General features: G+C 37.2%; 1 protein-coding gene across 3 annotated transcripts in view; it reads left to right on the plus strand.

The window, feature by feature from the left end:
• Positions 1–24,544, plus strand: part of LOC105532356 (regulating synaptic membrane exocytosis protein 2-like) — a 176,858-nt gene extending 152,314 nt beyond the window's left edge. For all 3 annotated transcript variants that reach the window (XM_011970535.1, XM_011970533.1, XM_011970536.1), the window contains 5 exons: positions 17,640–17,781; positions 21,402–21,514; positions 22,184–22,285; positions 23,711–23,850; positions 24,289–24,544. In XM_011970535.1, the coding sequence (XP_011825925.1) occupies positions 17,640–17,781; positions 21,402–21,514; positions 22,184–22,285; positions 23,711–23,850; positions 24,289–24,507 (716 nt within the window). In that variant the 3' untranslated portion in view covers positions 24,508–24,544. The remainder of the gene's footprint in view (positions 1–17,639; positions 17,782–21,401; positions 21,515–22,183; positions 22,286–23,710; positions 23,851–24,288) is intronic.
• The last annotated feature ends 428 nt before the right edge of the window (positions 24,545–24,972 follow it).

Raw genomic sequence — 24,972 nt, forward strand, 5'->3', positions numbered from 1 at the left:
AAGGAAAATGGCACATTTTCTAATACTGAGGGAATCTGGTTTCTCAGAAGCTATCTTAATGTTACATGTGGCTCTGGGTTAGTGATTCTTGTTTAATTATGTCCATATGTGATAAATTTGGCCTGCCTGATTTTATGATCTGACACCTTTGGTTCAAATATAGTTTGGCAGTCATACAGAAGAGATCCTATCAGCTTAATACTATAAAACTGAATAAATTAACTCATCTAACTTCTTTTACATCCCACTAGCTTAAAAATAAATTATAGGGGCCGGGCGCGGTGGCTCACGCCTGTAATTCCAGCACTTTGGGAGGCCGAGGCAGGCAGATCACGAGGTCAGGAGATCGAGACCATTCTGGCTAACATGGTGAAACCCCGCCTCTACTAAAAATACAAAAAATTAGCCAGGCGTGGTGGCGGGCGCCTGTAGAACCAGCTACTCAGGAGACTGAGGCAGGAGAATGGTGTGAACCTGGGAGGCAAAGCTTGCAGTGAGCCGAGATCGCACCGCTGCACGCCTGAGTGACAGAGTGAGACTCCATCTCAAAATAAAATAAAATAAAATAAATTATAGGAAAACCATCTAAGAAACAAGAATAGCTTTAAGATCACCAGAAAACTGAGGAAAGAGTCTTTGCATGTGATAGTGAAGCTACGAGGAATTAAAATAAAATTGACTAAATAAACTGGAATAAAAAGACCTATTTAACTCAGCCTCACTCTTTAAGAGGTTTATTCACCCAGCAAGAAGAGTATAAAGAGACATACCTTATTCTAATCTTTGTGTATAGTAAATAATATACGTAATTCTTAATAATCAGTCCCATTTGATTAAAATAGTTTAGAACTTTGCCCTTACTCCACTGAAATAAAGAAATTCTTCATACATTTAAATGTAATCCTCTTAAAGTGCAAACATCATACCTCGCACAGTGGTATTCAGTGTCTATAGTTCCACCATTCTTTTCACACTGAGTATCAGTATAACCGACTGCCATCCATCGATTATATTTATACTGTTTAAAAATGTAACATGTAATAGAGACTTTTTTAAATGCAGTGATCATAGTTTTTGCACATCTTCATGAAGCCAACTTTGGAGGCAGGAGATGGATAGACAGTTATAGGCTACTATGGATCTTTTTATAGGGGATATTATTTTTTCTAGATTATGATTATGTGTAATAAATCATTCCATAGATGAGTTCATACCATATTCAAAAATAGCACAATATTTTTGTAACAGACAAAGTGAAGCAAAAGATTTTGGAATTAAGAAAAGTAAATTGAGTAACAGTTCCACTCAATGCTTATCAACTATTACCTTTTTCATGTAAGATTCAGAATCTTTCACCACCATGTGTCCAAATAGTATCTTTAATTTGAAACTTTAGTAGACTGAGTTCTACAGAGAAAAAAAACCCTTTAATATAAAAGTAAAATTAAACCCCTGTTGGCTTTCATCCTTTAACAGATTCACTAAATTCAAAAACAGTAATAGGAACGAGTTTCCCTGTGGAGACATCTTATATATAATGACTTATAAAGGAAACCCACTAGAAAGTTGTAATAACAGCATCCCATTTCTTCCAAGGACTATGTTTTAATGTAAATGTTCTCTGCTCTTATTACATAGACCCCTATTTATCGATCAGACAAGATCATTCTGTATATTTGTTCTCTTTCATATTGAAATGTTTTTGATTGAGGAGGAGGGAGATTTACCTAATACTGTGTATATATAATATTATTTGAACAAGTAGAAAACAAACTAACACAAAAATGATAGTATAATTCTAGTTTGGAAGTATCACTCTTTAAATGAAAACAGGGTATTTACTTTAATGTAAATCATGCTTTATGCAAAGATAATTTATTAAGCTCATGAGCAGAAATCCCACCAGGCCTCACATGGACCTAAACTGGGAGCCAGAAGGCTGTTGGGAACCCATGAGCATTCTTTTCCCATTTCTTGCCATTGATTCTGTCTTTGCATGGCTGCTTTTTTCTTTCTCAGCAGCTAACTCTCACCCTTGCTGTGTTACACAGACCATGTGGCCTGTGGAAAATGGCCGCCAATGGCATCCAAGTTCACCTGTCACAGTTCCACCCACACTGCATATTACTGTCTTTCTCAGTCCCACTCCCAAATTCCCAAAGAAGAGATTCCACTTACCAAGTTTAGTCCATCCCAATACAGCCAGAAGGCAAGGCCATGTATATATAAATGTAGTCACCAAAAATGCATTTCTCTGGGCAAATAAGAAGGGAAGTGGTTATTGTGAGCTTTGTAGACATCACCGAAGGTGTCTGCTTTTGTCTGGGTCATCAAGAACAAAGGATTTGAAGTACCATTTTTTAAAATTTAGATTTTGTGCCAGGCGCGGTGGCTCACACCTGTAATCCCAGCACTTTGGGAGGCTGAGGTGGGTGGATCACCTGAGGTCGGGAGTTGGAGACCAGCCTGACCAACATGGAGAAATCCCGTCTCTACTAAAAATACAAAATCAGCCAGGCGTGATGGCGCGTGCCTGTAATCCCAGCTACTCAGGAGGCTGAGGCAGGAGAATCGCTTGAACCTGGGAGGTGGAGGTTAGGGTAAACCGAGATCGCTCCATTGCACTCCAGCCTAGGCAACAAGAGCGAAACTCCATCTCCAAAAAAAAAAAAAATAGGTTTTGTTTAAATGAGGCTAAAAGGAAAGGAAATTTTATTTTAGCAACTTAAAAATAAAATTATCAGCTGGGCCCAGTGGCTCACACTTGTAATCCCAGCACTTTGGGAAGCCAAGCCAGGTGGATCGCCTGAGGTCAGGAATTCGCAACCAGCATGGACAACAATGGTGAAATCCTATCTCTACTAAAAATACAAAAATTAGCCGGGCATGTTGGTGGGCCCCTGTAATCGCAGCTACTCAGGAGGCTGAGGCATGAGAATCGCTTGAACCCAGGAGGCGGAAGTTGCAGTGAGCCAAGATCAAGCCACTGCACTCCAGCCTGGGCGACAAAGTGAGACTGTGTCTCAAAAAAATAAAATAAAATTATCGGTTGTTCCCTTATTATTCCTGTAAACCACAGGCCAGGAAAGTAACATGCATCAGTGAAGTAGGATAGGAATAAAACGAAAGGGAAAAGACAAGTACTCAAAGTGCTGGAGAAAGCTTACCTATCTATAAAAGAAGGATGAATAGTCAGTTCCAGCTAATTGATGCCAAACTGAATGTCATCCCAAGGTTGGAAAATTTACTCATTTTTTTCCTGAAGGAAAGCTATAAATCTGGTTGTTTACTTAAAACTTTTATATTTTAAAATGTTGGCACATGAATAAAAACTTTCAAACATTATTTGGGCCAAACAAAATACACTTAGTGACCAAATGTGGCCTGACATTTAAGACCAACATTTTGCAACTTCTGCCAAGGAAATGCTTCATTCCCAGCTTTTCTCAGTTCTCTTTTTTCTTTCCCATTCTTCTTGTCACCTTGGTAGTTTGGGACACGTGAGCTCATCTTTGAAGTGATCTGGTAACCCCCCAACCTGCTCGCTCACTCTCTCTTTCTCCCTTCTGGACCAATCCAACATCACTGCTCCTGTATCAGTTCTCTTAAACACCGTCTTCATCTTAACACTACCCTTCCTTCAAAAACGTCAGTAAATTTACATCTCCTACTAAATAAAGCCTTTAGCCCGACATTCAAATTCTTTAACAATAGGAGACATTTTTTTGTGTGTGTGTGGTTTAACATCCCCACCTCCCAAGGCTAGTAATTCTATAAAACTAAACCTTCTTGCTCTTTGTCTCCAAAGTCTTGTTCATGCCTTTCTTTCTATTCTTCCTTTACCTCTGTATGTATATCCTGTCTAATTGTCCTTCAAAGCTCAGCCCATATCCCATCTACTGTATGAAGTATTCAGAAGCTATAAGAGCTTCTGTAGGCAGAGGAAAAACTGTGTGGCTGAACTGGAAATCCTGGCTCCACCTCTTCCTACTGATATGGACTATGAAGACAATTTCTTTCAGCTTTAGTTTCCTTGTTTGTATGTAAAGTGTACAGAACAATACCTATCTTGATGAATATCGTGAACTAGTATTATACTTACTATTCCCTTATAATCCCATTTCAAAATATTTTTGCCTTTTCCTGAACCTCTAAATATGTGTTATCTACTACATGAGGTATTAGCCACATGTGACTGTTTAAATTTAAATAAATTTTTAAAAATTTAAAATTTTATTCCTCAGTCCCACTAGCCACCTTTCAGGTATTCAGTAGCTATGTATGACTAGTGATTACCTTATCAGGCAGTGCAGAATTATAGAACATTTATCTCATTCACAGAAAGTTCTACTGGACAATGCAGCTCTAGAAACATTACCACTCATAAAGCACTTAGCACATATTGCCTTGCATTGTCATTATTTGTGTACTATCTTACCTACTAAATTTAAAAATCACATAGTTGGGAATTATGTGATCATGTATTACAAATTTGTTATCTCCCACAGTACCTTACATTCAGGAAGTACTTAACAAATATGTAGTGAATGAATAAATGAACAAGTACCTGGTCGGTTTCTGTGTTGTTATTGTGGAATGGAAAGAAGCTATTAGATCTGAAAGGGACCATACTGATTAGGTGATTGTTTGCATTCATGCATGTACAAGAGTACTTGAATGTTATGCATTCTTTGTGCTACACCTAGAAGTTGTGTATACTTAGCTTAATATATACTAACAACATATTTTTCTATCATGCATTACAAAGAAACATGTATATGCAACATGTTTCCTTTCAGGTGCCCAGATGCAATCAACAGAAATCAATTCTGGCAATTTAGGCAGAAAAGAAAGGTATTTGCTAAGGGATCCTGGATAGGTCATAGAATCTCTAGGAAGGCTGGAGATTCTGGGCTGTAGGTTAGGAGTGATGCCCAAAACCATACTGCAGGTTAATCCTGCTAAACTATCACTGCTACCTGGCACAGACATCACAGCTTGCACCATTGTCAGAACTCATGGTGAATCACTGCATGCTGCTACAGGGTAGGGTCACTTTGGGAAAATATATTCTGGCGACCACCCTCATTGGAATGAAAGCCTGTGGTGTCTCTGCTTCTTTGCTTTATTAACTTCAGATTCAGAGTTTGGAAAAGTAGTGCCTCAACCATGTGCTTATGCCCTAATTGCAAAGCAGGCTGGAAAAGTGGCACCTGATGATTTCAACTTCTATAATTAAAGGATGGGATATTTTTCAAATGTAGAAAGAAGATTTAAATGCTGGTAAGCCAAAAACATTAACAAATATCCACTTTGTAATATAAAATAATTACCAATGGTAAGAAAAAAAAACTAAGCTCAATATGATTAGCTCTTTTTAATTCTTTTTAAATAAGAGTTTCTCATATTGTTATTTTCCTCTCTGTTCATTGAGCGCAAGCAGACAAGAACAGGGTAAAATCTATGGAAGAAATCTAAGGTAAAGAATATGGTGTACTCAATTTCAACTTTTTCTGCAGATTTGACACCCAATAACCATGCACTCTCTTGTTTTTTCATATAGAGCATAATAAATTCCTCCTCAGAAGGACAACCTTAAAATCTTACCTAGCTGTTCGAAATCTAGAATCTTTGAGCAATGTGTAGTCCTGTTATATCTAGATGTGGCTTTTCGTATTATAGTGACCTGCAAGCCTGAAAACAAGTTATCTGCCTCCGTTTTCTGACTCTGTTAAATGTAATTTAAATGTATGGTAGCCACAGAATAACTGAAAGAAAAATTCCCATTTAGAAAGGAGAGAATAGGAAACCCAAAACAATCAGTCATCTATAGGAGTTATCAATCTCACTTGGTAGGAATGGCAGAGATTGACAGTAAAGTATGTTTCTTAGTTTATTCATCTGGCAACCCTGGTTCTGTTTTCAGGAAGGTGTTTCTTTGTTGTTTATTCTCTATGGCCATGAAGGTTTGTATTGAAGAGGTGGTTCCATTGCTGTCATAGCCTGCTTCTTTCTAGTACAGGTTTGGAAACTCCATTGTTATCTTATGGGTTCAACAGAATTTTGTAAGGTAAGCTAGTATTTTTTTTCTATACCAGTAGTGCAGAAATTCAGTAGGTTTACAGTCTGTTTGCTTCAGATCAGTTTCAAGTGTGAGTCACTTCAGCCAAACACCTCATTAGACACAGACTTTCAGCCTAACAACTCTGATATTTTAGTTTCTAGCCTCTGTGCTTTACTCACTTCCTTTGCTTTCAACTTAATGGCAGCCACCTTGATATCATCTGAAAAAAAGGATTTGGGTGGGAAGTCAACCCCTTAGTTCAATTTGGCCAATAGGCTGTCTCCTCTTACATGGCAAGGCCTTTTATTTATGCGTAGTTTTTTTCCTGTAGATTTATTATAATTTTGTATGTTATTCAGTTTCCAAAACTACGCAGATTATAGGATCTGATTCTTTTTCAATACTGTTTATTAAACACCACTACATGTTGTATACTCTATGGCATAGGCTAGTTATGATTCCAGGTTTACACCAAAGTACTCTGACCTACAGAAAGATAAGTTACCTGCCCAAAATTTGCAAATAGTCAAATAGGAACTTGAACTCATATCATCTGATTCTAAAATGGCATGTTCATCCGACCGTAAAGTATTGCCTCAAAATATCTAACTTGAGAGTTATGAAGAGTTTGGTGATATTTCACATCCATTCTTGAGACAGAAACAGGCACAGGTATCAGTGAACTGATGCATGATCAAGTACAGATCTGAAAGTTAAAAAAAAAAAAAAAAAAAAAAAAAAAAGCCAAGTAGTGGGGTAGTGGATATGCAACTCTATCTAAGTAGTTTAACTGTGGATCAGGAATGGATTATTTTCTAATGGGCTTTTACTTGATCCCCCTTAGTGTAGTAATAACAACATCAGACAAGAAGAACAAGGAAGTACCAAAAAATTACAAATGCCAAAAGAGTAACAATGACAGCTATAGTTTCTTATATTTAAATGTGTTAAGAATACCAAAATGATAAGTCTTACTTTTATGGAAAAAAATGTAATTATCTTACTGCACAAGAGTCTTAAGCTTTATTTCTTCATAAGGTCTTACTTCTCATTAAAAGTCGGTATTAACAGTTACAGGAACCCATAATGGGAAACGGGTATGCCTGTCCTCTGGCTTGATACCTCTGTTTTGCAGATGAGGATCAAGACACACAAGAGGTCAAGATCCTTTTCAATTCCACATGTTGGCAAATCCTCAGTTTTTCACGATGTATTCAGTCCTGTTGACAGCTGTGGTATCGTTTGATGAAATCTCTAATTTTTGGTGTGGGTTGGTCCAAAGTGGCACGCTGAGAGATTGAAATGCATATGTGTATTGTAGGGAATAACTTTCTAGCACATTTGGTTCCATTTTTATCATAAATACATGTTACCATCATTTTCATGAAGTCAGAATTAGGCAATGAAAGTGACGTTTCCCCATTTTTCATGAGAGACCAAAAATCGTGAATGATCTGAGTCTCAACACTACCCATAAAACAATGTATTTTAAGTTTATTTAGACATCAAGGAGAACCTGAGATGAGGTTTCAAGTCACTGATTATTCTGGAATTAGAAATTTGTGTCGAAAATACTAAGTGAAGATGGAAGCCCGGCATGCTTTGAGAAACAAGCATAGGTTTTAACATTGCCAAAATTTGAATTCAAATCTCATCTATATCATTAGTCAACTGTGTGAATTGGGCACTTTCCTCATATGGAAAATGATAGTAGTCATCACTGCCATACAATCTTCTTATGAAAACTAGAGATACGTAGATTTTATATCCAAAGTATCTCCACATAGTTGTAAGTCATGAAACAATAGCTCTTTCCCTCCTTTGTTCTAAATTGAGTAGTTGAGTTTTTTCCCAACTTTTATTTTGAAATATTTTAAATATGAAAAAAGGAATAATACGACGAACATCCACTACATAGACTGACAGACTTTATTGACTTTATCTTTTATCTTTGTTGCTCTCTTTTCACTCATACACACACATGCATCACACACATACACTACATACATATGGTATGTATTTTTGCCAAACATTTGAGCATAAGGTAAGTTGCAGACATCATGATAAATCATTAAGTACTTTTAGCATACATCTCAAATTTTTAAAAAATATATATAAACAAAATTAACCCAAAAACTCTTTATTATCTCATATTCATTCCGTATCAATTTCTTCAGTTCAGTTGTCCCCCCAAAAAAAATGTTTTTTAAAGCTTTTTGTTGTTTTTCTCCTTAATCCAGGATTCAGTCAAGGTTTATTCATTGTATTTGGTTGTTATGCTTAATATAAAACAGTACTTTCCCTTTTATTTTTCATGACATTGACTTTTGAAGAATCCAGATAAAACTGTGTTGTAGAATGTCCAACATTCTGGATTTTTTTTTTTTTTTAATCATTCTCTCTATTCCCTGTATTTCTGGTAAACTGGAAGTTAGACCTAGAGATGTGATTACATTGAGGTTAAATGTCATAGGTGATATAAACTTGATATAGTCCATCAATAGACACCTAATGTCAAGATTTCTTACTCCTAGGCATGCTACATTTCATCACTTGGTTAAGAGGTGACTGCCAGTTTCTCTCTGTGGAAAAGATTTATTTTTCCCTTTAGAATTACTAAGCAATTTCTGGAGTAATACTTTGGTACCACATGAATATTCTGTTCTCTAAAAATTATCCAATAATTTTAATATCCAGTGCTGACCCTTGCCTGACTCAATTATAACACGGGGACTGAGAATTTTAATTGAATTTTTTTGAAACATAATCAAACTTATAAATACACTTAAAATGTGTATTAAGTCTGTCCTTTTACATTGTGTCATACAGTCTGGATTAATATAGTATTGATAACTTCTTTTCTTTTTTTTTTAATATTATTATACTTTAAGTTCTAGGGTACATGTGCATAACATGCAGGTTTGTTACATATGTATACTTGTGCCATGTTGGTGTGCTGCACCCATCAACTCGTCAGCACCCATCAACTCGTCAGCACCCATCAACTCGTCATTTACATCAGGTATAACTCCCAATGCAATCCCTCCTCCCTCCCCCCTCCCCATGATAGGCCCTGGTGTGTGATGCCCCCCTTCCCGAGTCCAAGTGATCTCATTGTTCAGTTCCCACCTATGAGTGAGAACATGCGGTGTTTGGTTTTCTGTTCTTGCGATAGTTTGCTGAGAATGATGGTTTCCAGCTGCATCCATGTCCCTACAAAGGACACAAACTCATCCTTTTTTATGGCTGCATAGTGTTCCATGGATAACTTATTTTCTTACATACAGCACTTTCACATATGATGTGACATTTTCTACTTTTCTATAGACAAGTATTTTCAATTTATATATTGTTTTTACTAAAAATAAGTGGATATATTAATGGATATGCGAATACTATTATGAGTCATACTGCGTGTTAATTTTATATACAAAGGCAGACAAAAAGTAGTTACAAATGTAAAAGAATATCAGGAATTAGAGATATAAAAAATTTGTTTCCAAGAAGAACGTAAGGAGACATGATGACTAAATGTAATGTGGTATCCTGGATCAGAAAAAGCACTTCAGGTAAAAACTAAGGACATCAGAATAAACTTTAGTCAATAGTCATATATCAGTATTAGTTCGGTAATTGTCACAAATTTACCATACCCATGTAAGATGTTAATAATGGGGAAAACTGGATACGGGGGTGCTAGAATTCTCTGTACTATCTTTGGCAATTTTCCTGTAAATCTCAAACTATTCTAAAGTCAAATCTTTATTTAAAATTATTTTAATGTGTTTTAAATGTGAATCTGAATTTTAAGAACAATGATTAAATTTTTTTAAGCATGCTTATAAAACAAAAGCCATGAAAACAGTTACAAAATAGAATATCAAATTCAGAGTTTTTAACAGAGCTGTATTCAAAATGGCCAATTTTTAAATGATATTGAAAACAAAAAAAATAGACAAATTTAAAACTTTTACAAGAAAATGTAATACTGTCTATTGTATGTATCTGTCAGAATAGGTTGTAATAACAAACAACTAAAAATATTAATGGCTTAACACAAAAAATTTATGTCTCACTCCTGCTACATGTCCATTGAGAGTCCTATGTGTGGCTGTACTCAGGCTGATGAAAGGAGACATAGTGAGTCATACATACATCAGCTGCTAAATCTTCCACCCTGAAGTTACATGGGTTAGTTTTGCTGACATTTCATTGGACAAGCAAGCTACATGACCACACCTAACTTCAGAGGTGGGAATAAGTACATGAATACATGAATAGCCCTAACATCTACCATAGTTATGACCTCTGCTTGAAGCTCACCATGCTGTAGCTATTCGATACATAACTTTTATAGTATTAAATAGTTGTGACAAAGCTTTTGGAATGAATGGATACATGTTAAAGTCTGAAACAATTTTGAGTGTCAGTTGTTCATTTTTAATTTCAAGTTTGTTTTAATTGTAAATGCAGAGCCTGGATTAGCCCAAACGAAATTGTTGGCTCTTTGTCTTTATTTTGTTTAGACTTTTAGAGATTTGAATTATATTTATGATAGTAGCAAGACCTGAGAAACTAAGTGTATGAGCTTTTACACGTAGTTAGAGTAATCCACGACAGTGTCCCCATATTGAGGTCTTGCAGGACCAAATAGATAAATAAATCAACATCTTTCATATCTTGATATAAAATCTGCTGATGGGAGGGAAGTTATAAAATCTGCTGATGGGCACTATTTACAATAGCAAATACTTGGAACCAACCCAAATGCCTATCAATGATAGACTGAATAAAGAAAATGTGGCACATATACACCGTGGAATACTATGCAGCCATAAAAAAGAATGAGTTCATGTCCTTTGCAAGGACATGGATGAAGCTGGAAGCCGTCATTCTTAGCAAACTAACACAGGAACAAAAAACCAAACACCACATGTTCTCACTCATAAGTGGGAGTTGAACAATGAGAACACATGGGCACAGGGAGGGGAACATCACACACTGGGGCCAGTTTGGGGGTAGGGGGCAAGGGGAGAGAGAGCATTAGGACAAATACCTAATACATGTGGTGCTTAAAACCTAGATGATGGATTGATTAGGTGCAGCAAAGCACCGTGGCACATGTATACCTATGTAACAAACCTGCATGTTCTGCACATGTATCCCAGAACTTAAAGTAAAATTTAAAAAAAAAAAAAAAACTGCTGATAGGAGAGAAGTTATGTCTACAGAGTCTACCACAGAGGTTGATGAAGGTGCTGGAGACAATTGTTATATTGAAATTTTAGGAATTAAAGGAGCAAGGTGGAAGAGAGTAAAAGTACAATTTACAATTATTAATGATTCTTAAAGATGAAAAAGTCTTCTACCAAAGACAAACTAGCCACTCAGGACCTCAACTTTCTCATTGCTGCAATAAGGGAGTGCATAAACTACATAGATATACTGGCTACCCAAGATTACTTCCTAAAATCTGTGAGTCAATAATTTTAGAAATTCTCATTATAATGCATTTTTAATTATTTAAATGTAACACAAATGGTTTTCTAAATTATACTACCTCTGAGAAATGGTAATTATGAATAAAATGCAAAAATAGCAACTTGTTAAAGCATATAAATTGTAGTCTAAACTAAAATGTAAAGTCAGTTTTCATAATCTGCCAACTATTCTTCATCCTGTTTCCATAAATCATTTTGCATACTGACATTGAGAAAATCCTGAATCCAAAGTAAGTCTGTCTGCAGTAGATGAGACCTTGCAGGTGGGAGCAACCAGGAATGGGTTATGTGAATCCAAGATTTGAAAGGAGGTCACTGTGACATTAAGTTTGACAGTGCATTGTAAGCCCTGCCTTGGGTGGGGCTTACAACAGTTTCCAAGTCAGTAGCAGAAAGGATCTGTTTGTTTTTGTTGTCAAGTAACTCAAAAGGTTTTCTGGTTTCCAGATATTATTAGGGGAAACTGACCCTTTGGTCTTTTGTTTAATCAAATGGCTTTACTGAGGGTGCCAGGTAAATGAGTCATCAGACTAAGCAGAGCAGAATAACAAGGACACCTCCTGTGTTCTGCTTTCTGCCTGTGATATTTTGCAGTTCAAGAATTTGATTTTTACCTGCAGGCATCTTCTCCAAATGTACTTTGGCTTAAAATACCTAATACCAAAATGAGTGATTTAAGGCCTCAACAACAACACCATCTGGGCCTTACCTGAGTATTTTTTGATGTTTCAGTGCACACACACATACACACATTATACATATATGTTTATGTATGCATGTGTATATTTATATGTATGTGTATACTTTTTAAAATGTACACTTTTTAAAATAATGGCTAAGTTTTTACAGTTTTGATGGTCCACCCCTAAGTCATAATAGGATATTTTAATAAGTCTCCTCATTTAAAAAACTTATCTACAAAGGACTCAGAACTTACTGTATTAGTTTTATATTACAGTGTAACAATTATCACAAATTTAACAACTGAAAACAACACCCATTTATTAATTCACAGTTCTGTAGGTCACAAGTCTGGCACGATTGGCTGGGTTTTCTTTCTAGAGCATCACATGGCTGAAATGAAGATGTTGCCTGGGCTGAGTTCTTGTCTGGAGGTTCTAGGGGAGAAAATCAGCTTTCAAGGCCCTTTAGGTGGTGGACAGAACCCAATTCCTTACAGTTGCAGGCCTGAAGTCCCTCCTTTCTTGCTGTCAGCCAGGCATCACTCTCAGCAGCTAAAGGCTGCTCTCACATCCTTTCCATGTGGCCCCTTCCCTCTTCAGGCAGACAGAGGTACATTGAATTTTCTTGTGTTTCACATCTCTCTGATTTCCTCTTCTGGAACCAGCCAGAGAAAGCACTCTGCTTTGAAAGGGCTGGTGTGGTTCAGTTAGGCCCATTCAGATAATCACCCTTTCTTTAGGTTGACTGATTAGTAACCTTAATTACATCTGCAAAATCCCTTTTACATGTAGAGTAACATAATCATGGGTATCATCTTAGAGTTCTCCCTACCACATTTTCTTTACATAGACCTTCACCATTATATAGATTCAGTTTTTAAGTTAAATAACATGACAAATCATTTGGAACATTAAATGTCAATCATGGTAATGAATGACATTCAAGTTAAATTAGTTTTACTGTGAATGTAACTAAAGATTTTGTGGTGCTGAAAAATTAATTTTAAAATAAGCCTATAAATGTATTTGATAATGGAACATTGAAAAAGACATGTATTAATGGGCTACTATAAATGTTCAGTATATTTTTGGATTTATTTGATTATGTCAGATGATAGTGACTAGCGTATCTCCTCAATGTATGGTGTTAGTCATGGTCTCGGTTATGCATTAATACACAAACTCATAGACATTAGAACTCAAAGATATCAGAAATCATCTGCCCTCCTCCCCCTCCCTTTTTCATAAATGAGGAGCCAGAGACTCAGAGAGGGGATGTGACTCAGAGAGGATAATAGATAGAGCTGACAAGTTAGTGGTAGAGTCAGGCCTAGAATACTTAGTTTCAAATTCCCTCTCTGGTAATAATAACAGTACAATTAACTGAAGCTTTTCTATGCATCAGGCACTATCCTGAGTGCTTTAAATGTATTGTTTTCCTTGATACTCACAAAAATTCCTACCTCATTCCTAATGAGATAGGCTTATTATTGTTGTCATTTCAGTTTAAGGAAACTGAGTCACAGAGCGGGTATGTAACTTGCTTAAGTGTCACCCACCTTGTAAATGGTAGAGTGGAGACTAAAAGAGAAGCAGTTTGATGATCCCAGGACCTGACTCCTTCACTGTGCTCTGCTTTTCCCACCCCACTAAGCTGCTTCTAATAGGGCCTTCCATATGCAATTACAGCATTAGCACAGGATAATCTCCATAGACAGCTGCACAAGCTCCCCATTTAGTTATATTCTGACAATGAAGTACTGAATAGCAGAAAATTTGGAGTCTGGGAACTGTCTACAAATGCTGGTTCTGTCACTTACTATGTTGCTTCAGGGAATTATGTAAACTTCTGGGGCCCTTAGATGCTATATCTGTAAAATTGGAATTTTTAGCATCGTTATGAAGGGGATACATGTAAGAAGCAATCTGTAAACAAAAGAATTACATGCTGATCATATTATTCTTTGACAAATGGTGCTGGTTCTCATAACCCTATAATGGCAGATTTTCAAGTCGCTTTCGCTGTAATAGAGTCAGACCTTAAATTAAAAACTGTAGATCTTTGACATTGCAGAGGCTGTGTTCTGAGATATTTCAGAATCTCATTTCCTTTCTAAGTCATATGTTTCTTGTACATATCCTCATTCCACATGCTCAAATTTCACTGAAGTTTTATGTCTCACTTGATGGCAATTTTTTCACAAGGGCACTGTTCACAGGAAATGAACATTAAAGCTACATGGAGAGACACACTTGTACAAAATTGTATTACTTCTTGCTTGGGGTGTGTGTTTGTTTGTTTTTGAGACAGAGTCTTGCTCTGTCACCCAGGCTGGAGTGCAATGGTGCAATTTCAGCTCACTGCAAACTCTGCCTCCTGAGTTCAAGTGATTCTCCAGTCTCAGCCTCCCAAGTAGCTGGGATTACAGGTATGGGCCACCACACCCAGCTAATTTTTGTATTTTTAGTAGAGATAGAGTTTCACCATGTTGGTCAGGCTGTTCTCAAGTGATCCACCTGCCTCAGCCTCCCAAAGTGCTGGGATTACAGTTGTGAACCATCATGCCCAGCTTACTTTTTGATATAGTTATTTGAGGACTGCTCAAATGAAATCATAAATATTAACTTCATAAATATCAGGATGTACTCTGCATTCTCATTCTTTCATTTCTCCTTAACATTCTCCCTCATTTTTTAAAACATAGATGTGCAGTTTTGGGGTGGGGGTGGGGGCTTGGTGGTGGTTTTGTTTTTTCCTACACCATTTGAAAGTAAATTGCAGAATATATAACATTTCAGGTCTAAATACTTTAGCATGTATCTCCTAATAAGAAAATTCTTTATAAGGCATGTCATTATTCACCTTAAAAAATAACAGTTTTCTAATATCTAATGTCAAATGCATATTCAAATTTACTTTTATACTGTTTTGCATATAGAATTTCTTGTTTTGCTTTCCCAAACAAGAAGTTCGAGTACACTCATAACATTTGATGGTTAAATTTCTTTGATATATTTTAATCCAGAATAATTCCCTTACCTTATTTCTTTGTTTGTTTTCATTATATTAACTTCTTTTAAGAGACTAGGTCAACTCTCTTGAACAGTAGTCCATATTCTGGATTTCTCTGATTGTTTTGTGTATGTGTGTCTATCATATATCTTGTTACTCTATCACCTGTTTTTGAAAATTTGAAGTTGGCTCCAAAGATCTGATTAAAAACAGGTTGCATGTTTTTGTCCAGAACAGCTTGACAAGTGATACTGTGTATCTTATATCCGGAGGTGCATATTATTGTCCCCTCTTAGTGCTACTAAGTTTGATCACTTGATTAAGATGGTGGCAGCTGGTCTCCCAGTGTTAAAGTACTTTTTTTTTCCTTTAACAATTAGAATAATTTATGGAACAATTATTTGGCCCATATGAGTATCCTTTCTACAACCTTTCATCTAATAGTGTTAGCCTCCCTTGATGAGCCTTGCTTATATCATTTATTCCAATGGAGGTTGCAAATTGGTAATTTTTAAATTTTATTCCTTTTACATTTACTAATATTATGCTGTAAAGAAGATCTTTCCCTCATTAGTAGGGGATGTTTTGTATCTTGTTACAGTTCATATCAGTACAACATGTTTACCATCAGTTATCTAAAATATCAGCCTTAGATTGTGGAACTGAGTTACAGATCAGTCATAATTTATATTTCATATATACTCTTTAAAGTATTTTGGTGTACATTAATGTTGGAAGTAGAGAATGGATGAAATTTAAAGCAGTATTTCAAAATGGTAATTACTTGTAAGAGACTTGGTGAAAAGAGATTTCGACAAATCACCGGCAATATCAGCAAATATTTATAGACCTAAAAATAACTTACTGCCGGGTGCAGTGGCTCACGCCTGTAATCCCAGCACTTTGGGAGACTGAGGCGGGCGGATCACAAGGTCAGGAGTTCAAGACCAGCCTGGCCAACGTAGTGAAACCCCGTCTGTACTAAAAATACAAAAAATTAGAAGGGCATGATGATGGGCACCTGTAATCCCAGCTACTCAGGAGGCTGAGGCAGGAGAATCACTTGAACCCGGGAGGCAGAGGTTGCAGTAAGCAGAGATCACGCCACTGCATTTCAGCCTGGGCAACAGTGCAAGACTGTGTCTCAAAAAAAAAAAAAAAAAAGTTATTAATACCAGGCACTAAAAGAGCTAACTGTATGGTCATATCCCAAAAAGCTATCAATATTCACAGTGTGGATAAATATTTAAGCCTGAGAAGAAGTAATCGAGTACAAATCATTTGTACTATCACCCTCTTGCTCAAGCTTTGGTAGCCTCTCAACTTTGCATCTCAACACTCATAGCTTTTGTAATTTGGGCTCAATTTTTTGTGGAACCCACTCCCCCATTACTTTACATGTGCTTTGGTCATTGCACCTCCCTTAAATGCACGTGGCTATCCCTATCTTTGCACCTTTGCCCATGCCGTTTCCCTTGCTTACGAAGCTCTCTTCTCACCTCTCGCTAAGTCCCAATCTACCTATTTTTCATGCCCAGCTCAAATCCCACACCCTCTATGACACACCTTCTTCCCTGACCTCTCCAGATAGTACTTCCTATCTGTGTCACATCTGTAGTACTTGACTCAGTTTCCTGTTTGCTCTTCTAATTGGTTTCTATTAGTAAATCACATCACCAAACTATTAAAGATCCTTGAGGACGTGACTGTCCATGAACAAAAATTAAAAATCTCTTTTCATATTATTTTGGTGGGTTTTTGCACTCCCCTTGGAGTATCTTTCTGAAAGTTACCAAGAGATGTGAAACTGTTGGCAAACTAGGCTCTCTCCTTTGTGTAGATTCTTTTTCCTTCTAATATCTATCACCCTACAAAAACAGACTTTCCTGTAAAAGTTAAGACTGGAATTTGAGGATTACTCACCATCTGTTTCTTTGTAAATTGTGTGAAGGCCTGGTTCTTTTACTATGATTAAAAGAAAGGGGAAAATATGGTGGGCAGAAATTAATCTGGCATTTAAATATTACAATGAAAACAAAAGATAGGCATAAATTAACCTGGCATTTAAGTATTACAATGAAAATAAAGCTTTTTTTTTCCTTATGTTGAATCTTTTTGTTACATTAACAATTTGAACACTGTTTTAAATGGAAATAAAACAATGGTGTTTTGTGCTTACAGATTTTTTAGAAAATCTTCATCCCACTCAACATGACATTGTTTAAAATTGTTTTAAATACCTTTTCTTTCTGTCTCCTTAAAAAGAGCCCTTTGTATTTACACAGTTCTTTGCATCTGATGATCTGAGAGCCTTGGCTGATATTTCTTACCAGATAGTGATGACAAAGCTGTTACACTTTTTGTTTCTATCTCTGCAGAAGCAGGAGGTAAAAAACTAAGGAGCACTGTCCAAAGAAGTACAGAAACAGGCCTGGCCGTGGAGATGAGGAACTGGATGACTCGACAAGCAAGCCGCGAGTCTACAGACGGCAGCATGAACAGCTACAGCTCAGAAGGAAAGTGAGTGAGGCCGCATATGATGTGTGTCTCCTCCGCGCCTCACCTGTCTCACTCTCTGTGCTTCCACAGAGACTTTCTAACTCTCATGCTCTTCAGAACCACTTGAATTTTCACTGGTTAATTTCCTGTGAAGAGAACTTTGCTCACCTGCCACTGAGCAATGTGACGTATCTGGCTTTTTATATCAAGTGAAATAGATTTAAGAATAAAGTGTTTTGCCTTAATGGCAAGTTGCTAAAATGTAACTCTTACAATGGAATGCAAATACAGTATTTTGCCCTAGCTTGAAATAATATATAAAAGCCCAAAAATAATAAGCATGCATGCCATACCATGTGAACAATGCTAGTTTTAAGAATCTCTATCCTGAGAATGATTGCTAAAAAATATGGAATGCTGGTGTATACTTAGTTCCATGTTGTAACACACAACTATAATTATTTAATTATATTAAATATAACAGCCAAAAAGAAATGCCACCAAAAAAGTTGGGGAGCCTTTTACATGGTTATCATGTAGCTTTCCTTTGAATCAACTGTCTCAGATATTTTTAAAGCGTTTGTAGCTTGTGTAGTTCTGTGACCAACAAATTAATAGTACTTAGCAACTAAAGATCTGGAAGTGGGGCTGTAAAGGACATTAATAAAGGAAAATGGGGTTTACTGGCCTCAGTGTCATCACCATGGAAGTATTAGATGTTTAGATAACCTGTGTGTGGCCAGTTTACAGATGTGAGGTCATAGGAGCTGTTGGCACAGCATGAATGGTATGTCTCAGGATAATTTGTCTAGCATGATAACATAAATACAAGAGATATAAATGGTTTCTATACATTTGTAAGTAGGCTTATACGGGATACTTATAGAAACAGACTAAAACATTTGTATTAACTGAATATTTGAGAGTTGAGGTCGGGGGGAGAAATAGATTCGCTATTCATTAAAGAAGTCTAAAAAGAGAGGGAAAATCAACTGAAAAGTAAACGTGCACTGAGCACTAATCATTGCAAAGAACTACGTTAGGTACTGTTAGGGATATAAAAATGTTTACACTATAGCCCTTGCTCCAGATGTTTATAGTCTTATTGGAAAAAGAGGATGAATACCCATAAATTCATTCAACAAATATTACCATATCCTCCAGTGGGCCAGTCACCATGCTGTACATTGGAGATATAAGTCATAGTGGGGAGGGAGTAAATCTCCATGGCTAAGATCATGGGGTTTGCAGTCATATAGGCCTGGTTCTCTCAACTGGGTCTTTTCTTTTCTTTTGTTTCCTTTTCCCTTTCCTTTCCTTTCCTTCTGTAGAACTTACAATATTCCAGGCTTGGTTCTAGGTGCTAGAGATACAGCAGTGAACAAAGCAGACGCCACTCCCCATAAAATAAAATACTCTCCTCATATTTACACTCTAATAGAGAAGACAAACAACAAGAAAAATTGTTAAAATGTATATAAAAGAAAAACTAGTAAAATATATAGTAGATTAGATAGCATACGTGCTAAGGAGAAAAATACAGCAAGGAAGAAAGATGATCAAGAGGTTGGAGGTAAGATGTGACATAGGATAGATGGGGAAAGGGGAAAGGAGATATTCGAATGAAGATCTGAAGGAATTTAGTGAGCAGAGGGATATCTGAAGGAAGAACATTCTAGGATGAAGATTGCTTCAGAAGCCCTGAGGCAGGAGCTGGCCTAGTGTCAGCAGTGAGGAGGGCAGCACTGGGGAGGAAGGGTGAGAGCAGTAACGGACGAGGAATTAGGGCATGTGGCAGGGGTGAGGACAGTTTATATAGACTTTATGTATTGTAAGGACTCTGCTCTTACTGAGTGGGGTGAGAAGATGTTGGATGGTTTTGAGCAGAGGAGTGACAGGATCTGACTTCTGTTTTTGGCAGATCAGTCTGAATGCTGAGCAGGCAAGGGGCCAGGACAGCAAGGGCAGCAACAGGGAGAGCATTCACAAGGCTACTACAGGAATACGGAAGCTAGGGAATGGTGGCTTGGACCAGAGTGTTGCGTTAGTGAGGTCAGATTCTGAATGTATTTTGACAGTAGAACAAGTAAGATTTATTGGTGCATTTGATGTGGGTAATGAGAGAAAAGATAGTATATTTGTTTGCCAAGGCTGCCATAATAAAATACGCAGGCTGGGTGGCTTAAACAACAGGAATTTATTTTCTCACAGATCAGTAGGCTAGAAGTCCAAGATTAGGGTGTCCGCAGGTTTGAGTTCTCCTGAGGCTTTTCTCCTTGGCTTGCAGATGGCCACCTTCTTGTGATATCTTCTCACAGCTTTTTCTCTGTGCGTACCTACTCCTGGTGTCTCTTCCTCTTCTTACAAGGACATGGGTCATATTGGATTAGGGCTCCATGCTAATGGCCTCATTTAACCTTCTCTCTTTAAAGGCCTTATGGCCAAATACAGACATATTAAGGGTTAGGGCTTCAACATAAGAAATTTGGGGTGACATCATTCAGTCCATGACAGAGAGGAAGGAAGACAGATGGCTCCAAGGTTGAGCAGTTGGAAGAATAAAGAATGAAGTTACCATTTATCAAGATGGGAATCTTTTGACAGGACCAGAGTTTGGATTTTTTGTTTGTGTGTTTGCAGTGGGGGAACAAGAGCATGGGGAGAGTCCGTTTTAAACAATTTGACTTTCAGGTGCCTATTACATATCCAAGCAGATGTGTAGACTAAGCAGTTGGAACATAGGTCTGTGGCCCAAGGGAGAGATCCAGGCTGGAGATGTCAATCTAGGCAATAGCAGCATAGATGGCATTTAAAACCATGAGACTGGATGAGATTATCAAGGGAATTCAGACATAGAAAAAAGATAAGAGGTCAAAGGATCGAGCTCCAGTGTTTAGTGGCAGAACTAGCACAGGAGGTTAAGGCTGAATGGCAGAAGGGAAAAAAGGGAAACCAGGAGACTAGAGTGTGCAGAAAGCAGTGGGAGACAGTGCTTCAAGGAGGAAGGGGCAAGGTCAGTTGTGTCAAATGATCAGAGAATTTTAGTGGAGTGGCAACAATGAAAACATGATTAGACTTTCAAGAGAGAATGAGAGGAAAGAAATGGAAGACAGCACATAGAGACAATTATTTCAAGGAGAGAAATGGGGTAGTAACTGGAGAGGGAAATGGGGTCAGGAAAGGGATTTTTTTATATGGTGGAAGAAATAACAGCATATTTGTATGCAGATGGGAATGATCCAGAAACATTTCTTCATGTATGAAATAGGAGAAATAATAGAACGTATCATAGTGCAGCTAAGAGGATTAAATATGATAAAGCCTGTGATGGAGTAAGTGCTCAATATGTGTTGAGTGTTACTCATAGAAATCACAGTCTGCCCTTGCGACCAAGGAAGAGAAAGGCTCACCAGCAGAAGCCTGCAGCGCAGTGTGACAGGTGCTTCTGGTGTCATACGTGGGCTGCCGAGAGTACGAAGGAAGAGCCCTGGGAGGTGGAGCGGGGTGTTTGGATCCAGTAAATATAAGTGGCAAAATAATAGGACTAGTTTTGCCACAATAACGAGGCTAGAATGAAACCAAGCTTCCTTGAAAATAAATAGGGATTGGGGATTTAATCTCATATGTTATTTTGCTTTCAGTCTGATTTTCCCTGGTGTTCGCTTGGCCTCTGATAGCCAATTCAGCGATTTCCTGGATGGCCTTGGCCCTGCTCAGCTGGTGGGACGCCAGACTCTGGCAACACCTGCAATGGGTAAGGATTTCTGCCACATGATTTCACTATTTTGTTTTAGATTATTGAAAATGAAATTCTCTAAATTTGATAGAATCTTCTCTCTCTCTCTCTCTCTCTCCCCCCCCTTTTTTTTTTTTTTTTTTTTGACAAAGTTTCACTCTGTTGCCCAGGCTGAAGTGCAGTGGCATGATTATGGTTCACTGCAGCCTTGACCACCTTGGCTCAAGAAATCCTCCCACCTCATCTTCCCAAGTAGCTGGGACTACAGGCACACGCCACCATACCCAGCAAATATTTTGACTGTTTTTTATGTAGAGACAGGACCTCATTGTGCTGACCAAGCTGGTCTCAAACTCCTGGCCTCAAGCAATCCTCCTGCCTCCACCTCCCAAAGTGCTGGGATTACAGGCATGAGCCACTGGGCTCAGCCCAATAGAATCTGTAACAATATTATCAACCGGAATCAAGACCTTAGATTTTAGCAATAAAAAATTTTTAACCATTATTTCTCTTTTAATTTTAATGCTTTTTAAAGGAAGATATTATTGATAGAATTTTAAGTATATTTGAATTTAAGAAAATATATGGGAAATGATGAAATGATGTTAAACCAAGGTCTTTGACTCAAGTATTTTCCTTAGTGCATTTGTATATTAAAGCATATTTGTTTCTTCCTCCTTCCATTAGGTGACATTCAGGTAGGAATGATGGACAAAAAGGGACAGTTGGAGGTAGAAATCATCCGGGCCCGTGGCCTTGTTGTAAAACCAGGTTCCAAGACACTGCCAGGTAAAAACAAAAGAGAGTTTTCTATTATTGTCCATAATCCATATTGTTTCAACTTAGAGACCTTTTGATTGGTTTAGACCTTTGATTTAGTTAATCAAGGTTATTAATGGATAGTCCATTATGACTGGTTTGGGGCTGGAGTCATTTGTATGTTTATCCTGAATGAGTGTTCAATGAGGATGATCCGGTGGGGATAATGTAAGTTGTTAAATAAGTACATACATAGTAGAAACCACTGCAAAATAAAAACCATCCCACTTAGAAAATTCATTTTGTCACACCATGTACACAAGGAGTTCTTTTTTCTTATTAGCTAGTCTTTTGTGTTATTCTTCAGTTTCTCTAGAGCTTCAAAATTCTCCTCAGGAATCCGTAAGGCTCTGGAATTAGAATAAAAATAGATACAGGCTCCAAAAGTAGCATAAGCTATGTATGCTGGATATTCTAATTATAAGACTTTTACTTCCTATAATCTAAGGAAAGAAAGGCACTATTATAACTTCTTACGCTACATATTTCATACTGAAATGTCATTATAATCTAAGGCGCTTGAAGCCATGGAAAGTGCCACAGTGCTCCAAATACATTGTGTAGAGATTGTTTGATAAGATGGATAAAACAATTCCTGAGGATTCTGAAACTTGATTTCTAGCCTCAGCATCTCTACTGATTGACTTGTAATTTTGACTCCTAACTTTTCTATTTCTAGCTTCAGCATCTCTACTGATTGACTTGTAACTTTGACTCAACTTTTCTATCCTTGCAGAAAGTTTTAATTATATAATCTATTGTATAACCTTGCACTGGTGATTAAGACAGTTGTGTTTATATATCTTAGAGCTAGTCAACTCATTCTGCTATAAAGAATATCATGATTTGTACATGCATAAAAAGTGGTTTTTAAGAAGTGTCTGTTGGATAAATTTTAAGCCATAGATTTTCTAATTAGTTGCCTCTTAGCTAATTTGATCAATATCACATGAAATTCCACTACTGTTATACCCACACCACCACCAATAAATAAGTACTTTTGAGTGATAATCACTATTTGTGGGGATGAGTGAATGAAACAATATAGCTTCAAGCATGTTAAATAGATTTAAGTATTGATAAAGTAAAGACTGAGTAGGACATCTCTCAGGACTGGAAGCATTTCACTTTATTTAATGCAGTGTGTAAACCTGTATAACCAGTTGATGAAAATAATAATAATAAACTCAGGGGCTATGTTAACATCCCCTAAAACTCTCTGAAAGACACAGTTATCCACTGTTTATCTAGTGATTTTGACAGAATGCGGCTAGGCCAGTGGCATGATTGCTAGCTCTTTCAGCCAAAGATTAAACTGTGGTAAAGGTCACTGTGAGTTGGCCATTTCATGTCCATAGTTTATCGCTTATTCTCCTCTATCTTTTCTTTCCCAAGCACCATATGTAAAGGTGTATCTGTTAGATAACGGAGTCTGCATAGCCAAGAAGAAAACAAAAGTGGCAAGAAAAACGCTGGAACCCCTTTACCAGCAGCTATTATCTTTCGAAGAGAGTCCACAAGGAAAAGTTTTACAGGTATCTACCTAATTGTTTATCCCTTACCTAAGAAAGTATTTTTCATGGAGTCAGACGTTATACCCCAAATCTTTTCTGTTGTATTCTTTTATGTTCCTCACAACTGAAATTCTTTGGAAACTTTTCAAAGCGGTGACCAGTGCTGTAAAGCAATATACGTTGTCATTTTCTTTAAAGTGATTTATAGACATGCAAATCTCCACCACACATAAATTCCAGTCTCTCTGGATTTCTTATGACCTTAATGCTTCAGTATAATTTCCCCAATGTACCTTTAGATTCCACTAGTTAAAGACAACTATTTCATTATACAGATTTTAACTTGATATTTGATGTCAGAAAATTAAGTGAATGTACTTTAGTATTTTAATATATTTTACAACTTTTTCTATTTACACAGTTACACTGACATCACTCTACTTTTTATTTTGCCAACAGATCATCGTTTGGGGAGACTATGGCCGCATGGATCACAAATCTTTTATGGGAGTGGCCCAGATACTTTTAGATGAACTAGAGCTATCCAATATGGTGATCGGATGGTTCAAACTTTTCCCTCCTTCCTCCCTAGTAGATCCAACCTTGGCCCCTTTGACAAGAAGAGCTTCCCAATCATCTCTGGAAAGTTCAACTGGACCTTCTTACTCTCGTTCATAGCAGCTGTAAAACTGTTGTCACAGCAACCAGCGTTACAGGAAAAAAAAAAAAAAAAAAAAAAAAACAAATCACAGGTTGCAAAACCTGGTAACACTGCATGCTTAATGTTGTGTCTTCTGAGCCTGTTTCTAGGGATACAAAGCGATCCTGTGTTCTCAGAGGAAAAAAAAACAAATCACAGGTTGCAAAACCTGGTAACACTGCATGCTTAATGTTGTGTCTTCTGAGCCTGTTTCTAGGGATACAAAGCGATCCTGTGTTGTTACAGGAAAAAAAAAAAAAAAAAAAAAAACAAATCACAGGTTGCAAAACCTGGTAACACTGCATGCTTAATGTTGTGTCTTCTGAGCCTGTTTCTAGGGATACAAAGCGATCCTGTGTTCTCAGAGGAAGTTGCACACATTGTGCCCTAAAGAAGGCCCTCAGGTGAAAGAGCAGAGCTGTGAAGAACTATCAGGTTTGGAA

The sequence above is a fragment of the Mandrillus leucophaeus genome, unplaced genomic scaffold, assembly GCF_000951045.1.
Source record: "Mandrillus leucophaeus isolate KB7577 unplaced genomic scaffold, Mleu.le_1.0 Scaffold950, whole genome shotgun sequence".
In the NCBI taxonomy this organism is placed as follows: domain Eukaryota; kingdom Metazoa; phylum Chordata; class Mammalia; order Primates; family Cercopithecidae; genus Mandrillus; species Mandrillus leucophaeus.